General features: G+C 48.6%; 1 protein-coding gene across 1 annotated transcript in view; it reads left to right on the forward strand.

Moving 5' to 3' along the window:
- The first annotated feature begins 2,348 nt into the window (after window positions 1-2,348).
- Window positions 2,349-15,326, forward strand: part of EEIG1 (estrogen-induced osteoclastogenesis regulator 1) — a 35,190-nt gene continuing 22,212 nt past the window's right edge. Inside the window, exons 1-2 of the mRNA XM_057405909.1 lie at window positions 2,349-2,554; window positions 4,605-5,241. Of these exons, the coding sequence (XP_057261892.1) occupies window positions 5,096-5,241 (146 nt within the window). The 5' untranslated portion in view covers window positions 2,349-2,554; window positions 4,605-5,095. The remainder of the gene's footprint in view (window positions 2,555-4,604; window positions 5,242-15,326) is intronic.

Raw genomic sequence — 15,326 nt, forward strand, 5'->3', positions numbered from 1 at the left:
ATTTCTACCCCTGCTGCTTTATCTCAGTCCTCAAAGACAGGAGGCAAGGAAAACCATCTCTGGTCCTGCACACTCACAGCCCCAAGGTGAGCAGGGCAGAGATCCCAGTGTGACACACTTCTCCAATGACAGCAGAGGTGAGGCTCAGGCTGAACTGCAGAGCCCAGACTGATAAAACTATCCCAGCCTGATAAAACAATGCCCTGAGCCAGCAAAAACTGAGGAAGTGGTGGCAGCAACTGGAGAGCAGCATCAGGAAAGGCTTAGGTCAGGGAGAGCATGGAGCTAAGGTTCATGGAGCAGAGGTGAGGTGGGTACGGTGGGGCTGAGGCAGAGGAGAAATCAACAGCATTTGAGCCTGGGGTAAGGAGAATCAGTATGTCAGTGCCCTGTTCACATCCACACACAGCTCCTTAGTGGATAGATTGGAAAGTAATATAAAGCCAGTGGGATGGTGGATAGATGGGGATGCCCTGTGCTGTGGGGCTCAGAGTAACTCACCCGTTCTGGGAGCGGAAGGAGCACTGTCCCTTTAAACCAATGTGGATTTTCCCAGAAACAATCCTGCAGCATAAACAGAGAAAAAAAAATCATCAGGGTGAATTTCAGACTCATAAAGATTTAATCGCTAAGTCATGAGACTGCGTTTGTTAGGAAAATATCCATACCCCTGAGACTCCGGCTCTGGTTGCTATATTACACACTGCTCACTGGGCACCTCTCCAAACGCCTTTATTTTTACCATTAGTCAATTAATCATAAAAACACTGAGGTTTGCTTGAGATAATTCTGATAAAACTGCTGGGTAAATATGCATGAGAAGAGCACGCATGAAAATCGCTGTCATCTTCAGCATTTGGGGCTGTTGCTATAAACAAGAGCAGGCCTCCGAGGAGGTTATTTATCAGGGTGAATCATCCCAGATAACACACAGCCTCCTCCCACAGCACAAACACAGGGCTCGTTTGTCCTTTTGCTAGTGATGGAAGGGAAAGACGGACATGTGTGTCAGAGTGTGCTCAGGGAATGGGATGCGTGAGGGACCAGGCTGGATTCTTCAGCTGCTTCCAGCATTCAGCATCCCAGCTTGGCAGATAGTAAATATCTAGCAGGCTGGGCTCTATCCCAATAAAGTGAGAAACAGAAAGCAGTAAAAACCCAGCTCATCTCTAACTATGTCTCCAGATATCAATGGATTTACTGATTCAGGTCCTACCTTTATAAGCAGCCTCCACAAACCCTGTTGTATGGGAGGGCTGTGATGCCTTACCCAGTATGAAATGTGCTCCCAGCCCAAAGCCTGTGTATCTCCTGAACCCGCCCTCATAACAAATACAAATCATTACAAAGCAATTGGCTTCATGCAGTTGTTGACTTTCAGACAAGTGATGTAGCCCTGTACTTTTCCCAGCAGTCTCATGGCTCACATTGCGGTAGAATTGATAGCTCTGATATTGTCTGCAAAGATGCCAAAGATTAAAGGCAAAGAGCCCAAGCATCAAAGCCTGGCAAAGAAAAGGAGGATTCCCAGGCTTCCATCCAAGCTTTGCCAGACACCAGCAAACCATCCCTGGGAAAAGCCCCTCCCATACGAGCCTCAACTTCTCTGCCACAGAGACTCTCAGGCACATCCCTAACTTAAAACCCAGGCAAATCACCTTGATGATTGCGAACTCCTCCAGGATGAGGAGAGACATTTTGTTCCGATGGCCCTTAAACGCTGGAATCCTGCCTGACCAGGGATCTCAGCAGCAGCACCTAATAACAGGGAGCCATGGTGATGAGGAGATGCGTTTGGCTGCCACATCTCAGGGTGATACCCTGCCCCGTGCTGCCTGTGCGGTGCCAAGGCCTCCCTCCTGCTCAGCCTAACCCATCACCCGCTCCGTGGTACCCGAGGGCGCTGAGGGAAGACGGGGACGAGGTGGCGGACACAGACCACGTCTATCAGAGCCGCCTCTCCCATCACCTCAGCGCAGCGGCCGAAGCCTGCCCTCCCCTCAGCCAGCCCCGCACACTGCAGTGCCAGCTGGGGCTTTGGGGCACCCTGGGGCGGTGGGAAGTCGAAGGACCCGCAGCCCCAACAACAACCCCACAACAGCCATGACACCACCGGCCCACTGAGGCGACACCGCGGCCTCCCCATTACCCCCCGCTTCCCGCCCACCGCCTCAGCTAGGAGGCGGGGCTTACCCCAACCGACAGCCTCCGCCTCCAATCGCCACGCTCTATTCCCCGCCCCGTGCCGGAGAAGCGAATCAAAGCCTTGTTCCTCTCGTCCCACCTCCTTGCCGCTGGTCCAATCAGGCGGCGCCGCTCTCGTGGTCCTCGTCTCCCTCCCAGGGGATGGAGGGAGGGGTTACGTAGTGTCGGAGTGGTATTCTCGAAGCGTCCTGGTGGCGTTGTGTTGCTTTGGGCTGCCTGCGGCGTTGGCGTAGCGGGCGCAGTTGGCGTAGCTCTACCAGAGGCGGCTGTGGCGGGGAGCAGCGGCGGCGGCCGTGAGGAGAGGGCAGAAGCGGGGTCGGGCAGGCACCGGGCCGGAACCGGACCGCAGGTCGGTGGAAGGGGCCGGGAAGTGGGCTAAGAGCTCCTATAGGGCAGCTTGTGATTGAGGACCGGGAGAGGAACTGAGACCTGACTGCAGCTCGGTGTATGGGTTGGGAGCAGGGCTGAGACCTGGCAGCAGCTCGGTGCATGGGTTGGGAGCAGGGCTGAGACCTGGCTGCAGCTCAGCGCATGGGTTGGGAGCAGGGCTGAGACCTGGCTGCAGCTCAGTGCATGGGCTGGGAATGGGGCTGAGACCTGGCTGCAGCTCAGTGCATGGGTTGGGAGCAGGGCTGAGACCTGGCTGCAGCTCAGTGCATGGGCTGGGAATGGGGCTGAGACCTGGCTGCAGATCAGTGCATGGGCTGGGAGCAGGGCTGAGACCTGGCTGCAGCTCAGCGCATGGGTTGGGAGCAGGGCTGAGACCTGGCTGCAGATCAGTGCATGGGCTGGGAATGGGGCTGAGACCTGGCTGCAGATCAGTGCATGGGCTGGGAATGGGGCTGAGACCTGGCTGCAGATCAGTGTACAGGATGGGAATGGGGCTGAGACCTGGCAGCAGCTCGGTGCATGGCTCATAGCTAGGCTGAGGGCTGGCCATGGCTCAGTGCATGGCCCCTGGGGCTGGGATAGAGGCTGAGACCTGGCTGCAGCCTGGTGTGTGGTCCACGGAGCCCAGAGGCAGGCTGAGAGCTGGCCACCGTTCACTGCATGGCTTAGAAAGCAAGCTGAGACCTGACCACATCTCAGCACATGGCCCAGGGGTGCCAGGGCTCGGGCTGCGACGTCTCTGCAGCCCAGTGTATGATCCACGGAGCCCAGAGGTGGGCTGAGACCTGTCCCCAGCTCCATGTGCAGTCCAGGCGGCTGGAGGGCAGGCTGAGACCCAGCAGCAGCTCAGTGCAGCGGCAGAGGGGGCAGGTATAGCTCATGGTGGTGCAGAGCAGTCACCAGTCTGCCCGAGCAGGAGGGGGGCTTTAACCACACACCCCTACAGGCTATAAGGAGCTTTGCCTGCCTTGGTTTGCAGTCATTAATTCTTCATATTGGCACGGATTGTTTACTGCCTGGTGTTCATAACCTCATCCCTTTGGATGCTATTCAGGTCTTGCCTCCCTGGCTTAGGTTTTGTGCAAATGTGTGATGAAATGACCATCTCCAGCCCCAAAAGTGCCCTTTGAGGGCATGGCTTGGTGTGGACCTGGTGCTGGGGAAGGCAGCAGACTCGGTGGGCCTGTCTATTGGACAGCCAGATGACCTGATTCGGTTGTTATGCTGTGTAATCTGGAGCAGACTGCTGCTTTCTCTCCCTTCTCTGCTGCTTTCTCTCCCTTCTCTGCTGCTTTCTCTCCCTTCTCTGCTGCTTTCTCTCCCTTCTCTGCTGCTTTCTCTCCCTTCTCTGCTGCTTTCTCTCCCTTCTCTGCTGCTTTCTCTCCCTTCTCTGCTGCTTTCTCTCCCTTCTCTGCTGCTTTCTCTCCCTTCTCTGCTGCTTTCTCTCCCTTCTCTGCTGCTTTCTCTCCCTTCTCTGCTGCTTTCTCTCCCTTCTCTGCTGCTTTCTCTCCCTTCTCTGCTGCTTTCTCTCCCTTCTCTGCTGCTTTCTCTCCCTTCTCTGCTGCTTTCTCTCCCTTCTCTGCTGCTTTCTCTCCCTTCTCTGCTGCTTTCTCTCCCCTCTCTGCTGCTTTCTCCAGTTATAAGATTCTGGTCTGACACTCGGGGCTGGTTGGAAATACAGAAAAGAAACAGATTTTTGTGTTTCTTGAGATGGCTTTTGCTTAATCTTGTTAGACTGACCTTGCTCTGTCAACTGCTTCTAAAGGTGGCTGAAAATAAAGCAGATTTTTATTAGCTGCTTTGCAAAACAGAAATTACAGGGGGATGACAACAGTGAAGCTTGCTCTAGGCAAAAAGGGGGAAGAGGATGTTGGGGCCAGGCTAATTGGGGCCATACCTCTTAAGAATGGTATGAGTCTGGAGTGAATATTACCCATCCAAACAGGTTTTAGAGGAGGAGGAGGAGCCCAAGACTCGCTGGGACTAATTTACTCATTTCCCTCCCAAAGGCTGACCCGAAGACCTGTACCAAGGAGTTGCACAAGAGGAGGAGATAGAAACTGGAAGCTCTCTGAATGTGCTGCCCACAGACTTAACGCTTCTTTGGAAACTCAAGGTGATTTCTGAGAAGAGATGCTTTCTGGAGGGGTTGTGCTGAAGGCAGAGCGCTGCAGCCTCTAACTGGGACAGCTCCTGCTGGTCTGGAGCTGAGACTGACTTCTCTCCCTCCCTTTTCCCTTGGAGATGTTGCAGAGATTTAATCTGACCTCCTCCTCCTCACCTGAAGCCTGCCGTGGCGATGATCCCACAGCCAGATCCGACCACCAAAGAGAAGAGGATTGTGTGTTTGAAGCTGGGCCGTCGTTGTAACTGAACTGGAATTTAATCCCTGCTTGCGTTCCCGGAACGAGTGCTCTTTCTCTGCTTGTCTGTGTGTGTTTTGAGCCGCTCCTCCCTCATCTTGTTTGGGATTCCTGGGCTTGCCACGCTGAATTTGCCCATGGCTTTCCTGATGAAAAAGAAGAAATTCAAGTTTCAGACAAGCTTTACTCTAGAAGAGCTGACTGCCGTCCCCTTCGTCAATGGGGTTCTGTTCTGCAAAATCAGGCTGCTAGATGGAGGAGACTTTGCTAGCTTATCCACCAGGTAAGAAGCTGCTTGCACACTTGCTTCCTGGCTGTCCTCCTTCTCCTGGTTATTCTTCACTTGAATGCTTTAGCATATGGCTACCACTTGCCTACCCCTTGATGGGATTTTAATAGATGTGTTGTAGGGCCCCATATGCCACATCATTCTCACAGTACATAGCTGGAGAGCTCTGAACCTGGGTGGTGTTGGCTGATCAGAGCTGGACTGCATTTTTCAGAGACATGGAGAGGGAGCAGGAGTTGCTCCCCTGAAAGGGACTGGGGTTTATTTTGGAGGAAATCCTATCTTTCCCCCCTTGTCCTTGCCCAAGTTCTCACACTTTTGTTTCAGACCCTATGCTTTATTGCTCTCATGCCCGACTTGAAACTCAACTCTGTAGAAAACTGTATCTAAGCAAATCAACCCATCCCAACTTTGCTTTCCTCCTTTGATTCTGAATTTCTCTTCTTGGTAAGAGCAGAAGTAGCTTGCTTTGCATTGCAAATTGCTGTGCAAGGGAAAACTGCTGCCTGGAGTCAAAGTTGTCAGTGTTAAAGACACAGTTTATCTGCTTGAAGTGATGCCATTGCATCTCCCAAGTCTAGAGATGCGCTGTTTTCCCCTATATGCGATCTGTCACATTGGGTTCCTTCTGCTGCACGTTGTACAGTGTTGTTCTTCCATCAGGTATTGGCATTCCTCTGCCTGCTTCAGGCAGGTCTGTCCCCCCTCCTGCTACTAATTGCTAATAAAACCTTGTTTTGTTTCCAGCTATGCACATAGATTATCACCAGCAGTATGCAAACACAAATTCCAGAACAGCCCAGACTTGCTTGCTTTCTGCCTCAAGATGTGAAGGAAGCCTTCAGTGGCTTTCAAAACTTGTTTTTTTGCTTTTCTGAGTGACTGCTCAGTTTTAAAGGGACAGGAGTAGTTTGTGCTAGCTGTTAACTGCTTTATCCCAGAGTTAAAGCCTCCTTTGGTCTGGTTTTCCTCTTTGTGGTGCTGCAAACAGAGCTTTCTCGTTTCAGGAGAGATTTTTATTGTGCAAGCCTAAAACATTTGTGTCTTGCACATGGAAGTGGTGGGGCTTTGCTCAAAGCTTAGTTTTTCTTCCAGAGGCACAGTGCAACCCCATCTGAAGCTGTGGGCATGGAACAACCTCCAAAAATGGACTTTGAATTAATTTCTCTTTTGAAGAAAATCTATCAAAAGAGCTTTTCCTTACAGTGTTCTCCCCTGAGGCTAGATCCTTTGGTGGAAGCAGCTTATCTAAGGAATTCAAACAGTATGTGAACTTGGAATGAAATTAACCCCTCTGATTCCTGGAGCCATAATAAACTGAGTTGAACTGGAGGGTGTCTCGGGAAGAGGCTGTGCTGAGAAATATCCATCTCCTTCTCCTTGTTGTCCCTAAAAGCAGCTTCTAGGAGCCATCAGTGGGGTTTGCTGCTGCTGCCAATGTTGAGTTGTGAGCTGGCTGGGGTTCAGCAGTTCACTCAGCACGGTGCGTTGCAGATGTGTTCCAGCAGTGAAACTGTCTGTAATTCAAACCAAACACATACGTTGCTCTCAACTGCCTTGACTGCTTATAAACGAGCGAAGGGGAAGTAGGCTGTTGGGTTTGCTGCCTTTCCCCTAACCTGTCTGTACTCTAACTGAAAGCACATGGGAACCTGGTCCTGCCTGAAAAGTTACAGATCTCAATGGTATTGAGTTGTTTGACCTCTTCCAAATATTTTCCCCTGTTGCAGTTAGAGAAACTTCAGGAGGCATGAATTTCCAGGAATGCTGAGGAGATGAGTTACTGTGTGGAGAGGCTCCCAGATGATGTTTTGGCTCTGCTCTGTGCTCCTCTGGTCAGTTCCATGACCTTTCTGATACTCTTTGGATCTGGGAAAGGATTAAAGAGGAGATGCTTTGTCCGTGGTGTGTTAGAAGTCTGTACATTATTTAGGATCTGTGATTGTTTCTCTGAAATCAATCACTTCCAGAACTGATTGGGTTTGAGGTTGTGCAGTGTCTTTCAGGTCATCTTATGTGAGCTGCTTACATAAAAAAAAAGAGTCTGGTGTTTGCTCTGCCGTCGGTTTTGGGCTTCTTCTGCAGTTTGTGGCAACAGGAGGTGTGCAGCTGTGGTCAAGGAGACCAGTACCTGTATCTGCCCATGAGTTTGCAGAGAATTGATCTCACAAGGTGTCCCATGGCATTTGGAGTGTTTAAATGGAGAGGGCAGAGATAGGTGTAGGAGCTCTTTGTAGGACACACTATACCAGTTTTCTGTGGATTGTGACCTATGTTGTGGAAAGAAGAGTCTGATAAAATAAGGATCTCCAGAGACAGATTTTTCAGATTATTTACAATTACTTAGCAGCTTGTGCATGTCTGTGGTGAGAGGTGGGGATCTGATCTATTCAGTGTGTTGCTGGGTGGCACCAGATTGATTGGACCTGTGAAGTGGGAGGCTGTACTGCCAGCTCCCATCAGCCCATCCCAGTCCCAAGTCCACTGCAGCCTAGGTTGCACCTCCTCTGCCCAGGCTGGGACAAAGCAGCCTGGCTACAGGGAAACCTGCCTGAAATGCATTAAGACTTAACTCTCTTAGGAATTTGAGGCACTCTGGAAAAGATCCAGGTCCTGTCAGCACATTCAGCTTTGGGGTTTCCTTGTTTGGTTTCTTTTTGTCTTGCAGGCTGGGGACCCTTTTCCCCCTCACTTGCTGTGCTCAGGCCTTGCATTAAACCATGGGTAGATTTGTGACTGAAGTTGCTTTTGCAATATCCTTCTGCTTGTCCTTTTCGCTCCCTTTGTAAAGTCTCCTTATGCTCCAGTGGGGCTTCTGGGGACAAGATGCAATTCAGTTTACAGTGCTCTGTGTGAAAAGCGGCTATTGTCTGTGGATTTATCATCCTGCTGTTGGATTGCAGAGCTTGGTCTCCTGAAAATGTATCTGAGGCAGGTATAGGCCAGGCAGGTGCTGTATTTCCCCAATATGTTCCTTGAATAGCATTAATCTAGATACTGAAATAGCACAACCGCCAGTGAATTCAGCTGCCTCCCAAGTAGCTTTAAAAATAGCAGGCACGGAGCAGCAGGGATGTATTCATGGCAACCGTTTTGGGGAAGCAGATGGGCTGCTTCGTGTTGGACCAGTTTGAAGGTTTTTTTTTTTTGGGGGGGGTAGGTATATCTTTTGTTCCTAGAGAGATGATATGAGAAGCTCACCGGGAGGCTTTGGATCCTTGGCTCATCGCAGGCGGGAGCCTGGATGTCCAAATGGGAGCCTAAAGCTACAAGCTGACGTAGTACACACATGTACGTCTTTGGGTATAACAGAAGAGGAAGACTTGATTAAATTCCCTCCTCTTCTGCCCACGGTGTCAGATAATGCTGAGTGACAGCCAGATGCTCTTTACCTCAGCACTGATTGATTTCTGGCTGCGTGCTGGCAGCAAGCGCTGCCGGTGTGTGATGTGAAGGCAGTGGAAAGCCAGGTGTTGTCCACAGACTCCTGACATTTCATCCTACATTGTTCTGCTATTGTGCCAACACTCTGGTATTCCTGGACTTGAAGGAAGGGATTATACTCTGAAAGCCCCTGGCTGACTGTAGAGGAAAGACTGTTTTGCATGAGTTGAGTGACTTTAAGGGCATTTCCCACCTTCCTCATTCTTCTAAAGGCATCTCAGACTGTATTTCCTTTGGGATCATGCTTTTCCCAGTGCATGTGGCATTTCATCTTGCTTTTCTGATCCTGGCACTTCTGTACCAGTTTGAAACAAAGAATTAGCTTATCTCCTGCATCCCAGCAGCTGTGTGCATGCAGGCTCCAGCTGGGAGGCGCTGATCCTCTTAGGGTGGTCTAATCTTGAAGTATTTGGGTGCTGGAGCCTGAACTGAGAATATTCTTAAACTTCAAATGTTTAATTGAGTAAGTGTGAAAGGCCACTTCCTGCACTGCCTGTTTCCTTTTTATTGGTGTAAAGCTGCATCCAGAGAGCGAAAGGAAATGCTGATATTTGGGGAGGCACCTCACACTGATAACTCCTTGTGGACTGAGGTCAGCTTTTGCGTAAGTGTGGCTTTGTCATCCTCATGTAGGTACAGACCTAAAGATACTTGCTTTCCTCTGCTGACAGGATGCAAAGCATCATTGTTGGTACACATCTCTTTCATTTCTGTAGGACATAAAGGGGAGAAGCGTTGTCCTACTAACACACAGCTGGTGATTCAGAAACCTTTGTGGAGGGAGGTGCAACTTGTACCACCTCCAAACTGTGGCTCTCAATGGTGAGAGTTAGAAATCAACTAATTCACTGTCTTTACGTAAATAGTCACTGTGTCAGGTGTTACAGGATCCTTCTGGTTCACCACAGTTGTCTCTTTCAGACTGGAAAACCATTAATCGGAGACTAAAGGATTGATTCAGCCCAGCTGAGATCTAAATCTTCACCACTGTCTACCATAAAACAAAGGTTAGGTAACTAGATAGTTTCTTCTGGAGTCAGCATCCCCAAGAGGAAAGAAAACTAGCTGTAGTGAAAAGAGAAGATCACTGGCTGAGTTCTGCATCTTGATTTGAGTGGGGTTGCAGGAGGAAGAAATGGTTGTGGCTCTAACCATCCTCCCAGTTCCATATCTTAGGACAGCATGTGCTTGTCTTTAGTGCTTTAGCTCAACATCTGCTGAGCACTTGATGTGATAACATATTTGCAACAAAAGCAATTTTAAAATATGTCTGAAAACATAGACTTTCCCTATGTGTACATCTATTCTTAATGTACAGGTCAAGAGTGAGTTTTAATGCTCTGGAGCAGCTTCATGTGCCAACATCCTTCTTTCCTGGCTGCAGCCACAGGAGTGTCCTGGGGGTGTTTAATGGAGAAGGTGTTTGAATGCAGCCTCTAGAAACAATGTGCAATAAAACATAACCTGTTTCCAGATAATGTAAAGGTATAGTACCTGCACTGCCTGCATTCAGAGCCAAACACAGAGAAACTAAACAGCAAAAATGAGAAAAGGGGAAGCTAAATGTAGGTAAAAGTAATGAGAGCAGAAGCAGTGGGTGAGGTTTAATCTCTGCAAGGTGAGGGTATTGGAAGAAGGTGCAGAAGTGATACTGCACTGCAGGATCCTCAGCACAAACACTCTTAAGCTGCAGTTTGAGTTTGCAGAGCATTTCTATTGCTTTTTCTGGGCTGCTTCACCTGCAGGGTCTTGACCGCAGCAGCTTTGGGGTGGGTTGATTTGCTTCGTGCCAGACTTGCCTCTTCCTGTCCCTGGTCACCGTGTCGGAGCCTGTCACAAGACAGAATTACATTAAAACTTTCCTGCCATGGGAGCTGTATCCTGTTGAGTAAAACACAGTCTCTGTTCATGCTCTGATTGCTGTTCTGCCTGCTGCTGCTCAGGCAGGGGCTGCTTTGTTGACCAGCAGCTGCAATGTAAAGCCCTGTAACCGATAGGCTGTGTGTACAGCATCAGTAAATATGTTTGGATACAGCCAGCTTTACAAACTTCCCCTCTCATCCCTGATTCTGAAGGGCTAATTCTTAGCAACAGCCTTATCTGTGTGACTTAACCAGGTCTTGGATCAAAAAATGACTTGTTGGAAATTAATGTTCTACATTGAGACTGGGGCCATGTGGTCCATTTGGTTTGCAGGGTGGCAATACCATCAGCTCTAGCTGAGGATAAAGGTAGGTAGAAGAGGGTGCCCTCCCTCCCTTTTAGATGTGTTTATTTCTGAAGTACAGGAGGAAACCTAAATGACTTCCAGTCTGTTTATTCTTTGTGCTCTTGCACTGCCATCAGTGTTGATTCTAGCTTTGTAGCTGTATTTCTGAGGAATTCATGCGTGCCTCTGGGAGCCTGTGGTCTCGCTGCACAGTGGTTGGTATTTTAATAGGCCATAAGTTGCCAGTGGCAAGTTGTTCTGGTACCAGTTTCTGGATAAATGAGGTAGGTACAGATTTATTTCCCATTTTATTGCAGGAAGCTACATCTGGTAGCATGGAAAGAGCCCTCGGATCAGGAACCTCCCTCACATCAGGGCAAGGCTCACAGAGTGGGATGGTGAGCTCTTGCAGCATTCACCTGCTCTTGGCTCTGTAGGGTTTCATCTGTGCAAGGACAGACAGATATGGCTCTGTATGAGACCTCCCTTTTTCAAACAGGATATGTTCTGCATCCTCTGTGGGCTGCCAGCCCTGCTCTGAAATGGCTCAGGAATTATTTTATAGCTGTGACTTGTGTAATAAGATAGAAGCCTTTAGGAGTTTCTTGGACCAACTCTTGGATCTGCCTTTTTCTTCTCTATCAGTAATCCATGATATACAGATGATTCTTTGAGGTGTCATTTCACGTGGCTGATGTGTTACCCTACCCCAGAACCAGCTGCTGACCCTGCAGGATGAGAGGCTTTGTCTTTTCTTGCAGTTTATTCATGTTATGCCAAGTGCACTTGCTGGGAGATGAGCTATACGTTGCTACTGCGACTGTGGACTTGGCATCAAGATCTCTCTGGTACCATACAGTGGGACTCAGCCTGGATTTGAAAGGCACTTCCCACTGGGCAAACAGTTGTGCCTGTGTTCACTGCATGAACAGCCTTCTTGTTTGGGGTATTTTTAATCTGGTGAGCAAGAAAGGGAATTATTCTTCATGATTCAGAATTGCTGATCTTCATGGATGTCATTTTCACGTGCTTCTCCCATGTAGCTCAGTCGGTAAGGTTGAGATGAAGAAAGGAGTCAGGAAATGGGATGAGGTTATGGGGATGAAGAAGAACACGAAGAGGAAGCACATGAAGAATAGAGGATTTGGAGGAGGCAAGTGTGGAAGAGACAGGATGTTCTAGATAAGCAATAGCATATACAGGCTGTCTAACGGATGCTTTCCCTGCGGATAGAAATTAGCTGAGCTGGCAAGAGAGCAGGATTATGCCTTTCCTTTGGCTGAATTTATCACAGTTCATTGGTGAGAGGAGGCCTTGAAGGAGGTCCCGTGTTGTTGTAGGAGATGGGACTGAAGCTAAAAATACTTTTACAGCCATGTGCTATATTCTGAATAAGAAATGAGCTCTGTCTGTTCAGCCTGAGAGCACTGAGCGTGCTTACATGGGAGGAAGGAAGAGTGTATATGGATTTACTGTCCTGGAAGGGCTAGAATGCTGCAGCACTGATAAAGTGTAGCTTTAGAGACCTACAGAAACCATCACCCTGCATGTGGTTGGTAATTTCAGAGCCTGAAATGTGCTCTTTGAAATGAAAAGAGCATTCTACCATTAGTTGTTTGGGGATTGCCACTTTCTAGAGCTGAGTGTTTGCCTCAATGAGGCTGTTCAGTGTACCCAATGTAGAAAATGAAATTAAAGGTCTTGTTTAGTGCCTTTGAGGAATTACCAAGCTGCAGTCTGGCTTTGCAATGGAAAAGCACACAGGAACCCAATAGGATGTGGCCTCAGGGTTTCAATTCAGTGTAGTCTTGTACCTCCATTTTGCTTCAGAATAAACCTTTGTATGAAGTGACTGCAGCATATTGGGTTAATGATGGACAGAGTCTTCCTCAGCCAGCTGCACATGAAGGACTGCTCAGCACATGCCTACCTGCGCTCCTGCCTGCTGCTGGAGTCTCCATTCCTCCTGAAATGAGTGTTGTGAGTGTGAGGATATGAAAAATGGATGCCAGAGTGAACCCTGCTGAAGGTTTCCATTTGCTGCCTTCTCTGTCCAGCTACTTCAGTTTCCAGTCTTTAAGGGATAATATTGCTCATCAAAATAAAGCTGCAAATGGCCCAGAGTGGGAGAAGGAAAAGCTTGACTGGAAAAACTCAGAGAGTAGTTTTTTCCTTGGCCTTATATCAGGCTCTTTCAGGCTTTATCCATGCTTGAAACAGCAAAGGTGAGGTTGGGTCTCAGTGGGGTTTTGCTCACTGTAGGCTGGGAGGAGGGTTGCCAGCTTGGTCGTGTTTCCATCATGCTTTTTCTGTTTCTGTTGCTAGTTCCTGCTCTTCCCATCATCGCCCAGGCTCTGCCTGCGTGTCACAGAGTGAGGGAGGAATGATGGATATTTGTAATTCAGCAGTCTTTCCATATCTCTTGATGCTCCATTGCCCTGGAATGGAGCGGTAGCAGTCACTCTGACGCAGACTTGCTGCACCAGGTCAGCTCCAGCTAGTGCCATGTCCTGTTTCCAGGTTAAGCAGTAAGGGCTGTTCAGAGGCAGTCTGCTTGCCTCTGTTACACATTAATTATGCAGTAACCCCTCTGTAGGAAAGCTCTTTTCCTGGCTTCTGCCAGAGGCCTGTTATGGTTTCTCTCATACTGCGGGAACACCAGGCAATTGCATCTGCATAAATGTTGAATTCCTTTCAAGAGCACTGCTGCACATCTTATACCTTCAATAGCCTGCAGTGCTCCTTGCCACAGGGGAGGCTGTATTGTGAAGGAATGTGTTTCCTATAAATGTTTTTCACATTTGCTGCCTTTCTGCTTTGTTGAAAACCCCTTTTCTGCTGTACAGGGGCTGGCTGATGGTACTCTGTTTGGCCACGGTTCTCTTTAAAGTCCATTTCTGTTGGAGGTTCACAGCAATGGCTTTCCCTGCTTTCCACTGAAATTTGTCTGCTATTTCAAAACAAATCTGCACGTTGTCTTCCTTGCAGAAGTGCTGCTTACACTCTTCCAACATCAGTTGTTTGCAGTAGGGACAACAGAAGGGAATGTGTCTGAATACAGCTCATAGTGACAGCCACAGAGGAGGTAAAAACTCTGCTCCTCACAAACCCACTCCTGGCACCAGAGCAGCGGGAGCCTGTGCTGACATCTTGCAGGGGCTTAACCAGCACTGACTGCTGCTACAGAATGTGGAGCTCTGGCCTGTTGTGCTTTTAACCAAGATGGAATTTATCCAAGTACCTTTCTCTGGTTAGGAAAGGTTGTATCACAAGATGCTGGGAGAACTGCATTTGTCTGAGGAGCAAAAGCAACTCTTAACTGCTCTTTCTCAGACCCTTTTCTCTTCCCTTCCGCTGGCTCCAGCGTAACACCGGCTCTGACACACCAGCATCGGGACAGAAGGGGAGGGAGTGTGAGACAGGCAGGGTTTAGAAACCCCAGCCCGTCACCACTGGCATGGTGATGACTCAGGAGGGGCAGCAGCTTTACTCAGCAGCCTCTTCTAATTTGCAGACCTCTTCTGCTGAGTGGTCTTTTTGCTGGTACAACCCAAGAGCGAGAGATATCGATAGAGGGGATGGAGCTTCGGGGAGAATGTGTGTTCCTTGTCCTTAAAACCAGTGACCTGATTTGCACTGCTCAACAGTGCCTTTATAAAGGAACCATCATAAAGCACCTGTGTTCATTATGAAATGAAAAAGCTGTTGTTAACATATGTAGGGCTTTCTCCTGGACTATTAGATCGGTTTTGCCTCAATGTATACTGTATAGAAGTGACTCATAGCTGAACACGTCTGAGCACGGCAGGGTGTTACCTCTTGGGTAACTAAACCTACTTTTAGCACCAGGGTTGACTTCAGGCAGCTTATTTACTGAAGGGCTCTTCAGCATACTCGAGCCAAATTGCAGTGATGTTACATCACACAGTACTAATGAAATTATCCCAGAAATGAACTTGGCCTTGTGTGCAGGTTAATTTGCACTGTAAAGACTTCTCTGGTACAGCTCTGTTGGCAGACTCTTCCCATTGAAAGAGGATTTATATTGGCAAAAAATGTCATTTAACTACCTTGGCATCAATATGTCTTCTTGTGTCATAAATCTGCCTTAGAGGCAAAAAGATCTGTCTCTGTGTACATCACTTGTGCTAGGGATGCTGTTCGTAGTCTTGTGTTGATTCCCCTCAGGCTTCTCATTTTCCAGATATACCATCCCAGGTATGGAGTTGGCCGTGTCTTGATTCTTCTCATCCTGTGTGGATTTTCTTGTTTTGAAAGGTAGGGTTTTATAAGAGCATCTTGTTTACAAATACAGCTTTCCTGCATCATGGGGTTGTAGCCATGCCTTGCACCCTGTGTGGTAGGGGTATTATCAGATTTCTCCTTGGTGGAGTTGAGATTGCTGTCTTTTCTTTACTAAGGGTTT

The sequence above is a fragment of the Pezoporus wallicus genome, unplaced genomic scaffold (assembly GCF_028554395.1).
Source record: "Pezoporus wallicus isolate ANWC-B61680 ecotype Strahan unplaced genomic scaffold, APGP_CSIRO_Pwel_v1 contig_4684, whole genome shotgun sequence".
Lineage (NCBI taxonomy): Eukaryota > Metazoa > Chordata > Aves > Psittaciformes > Psittacidae > Pezoporus > Pezoporus wallicus.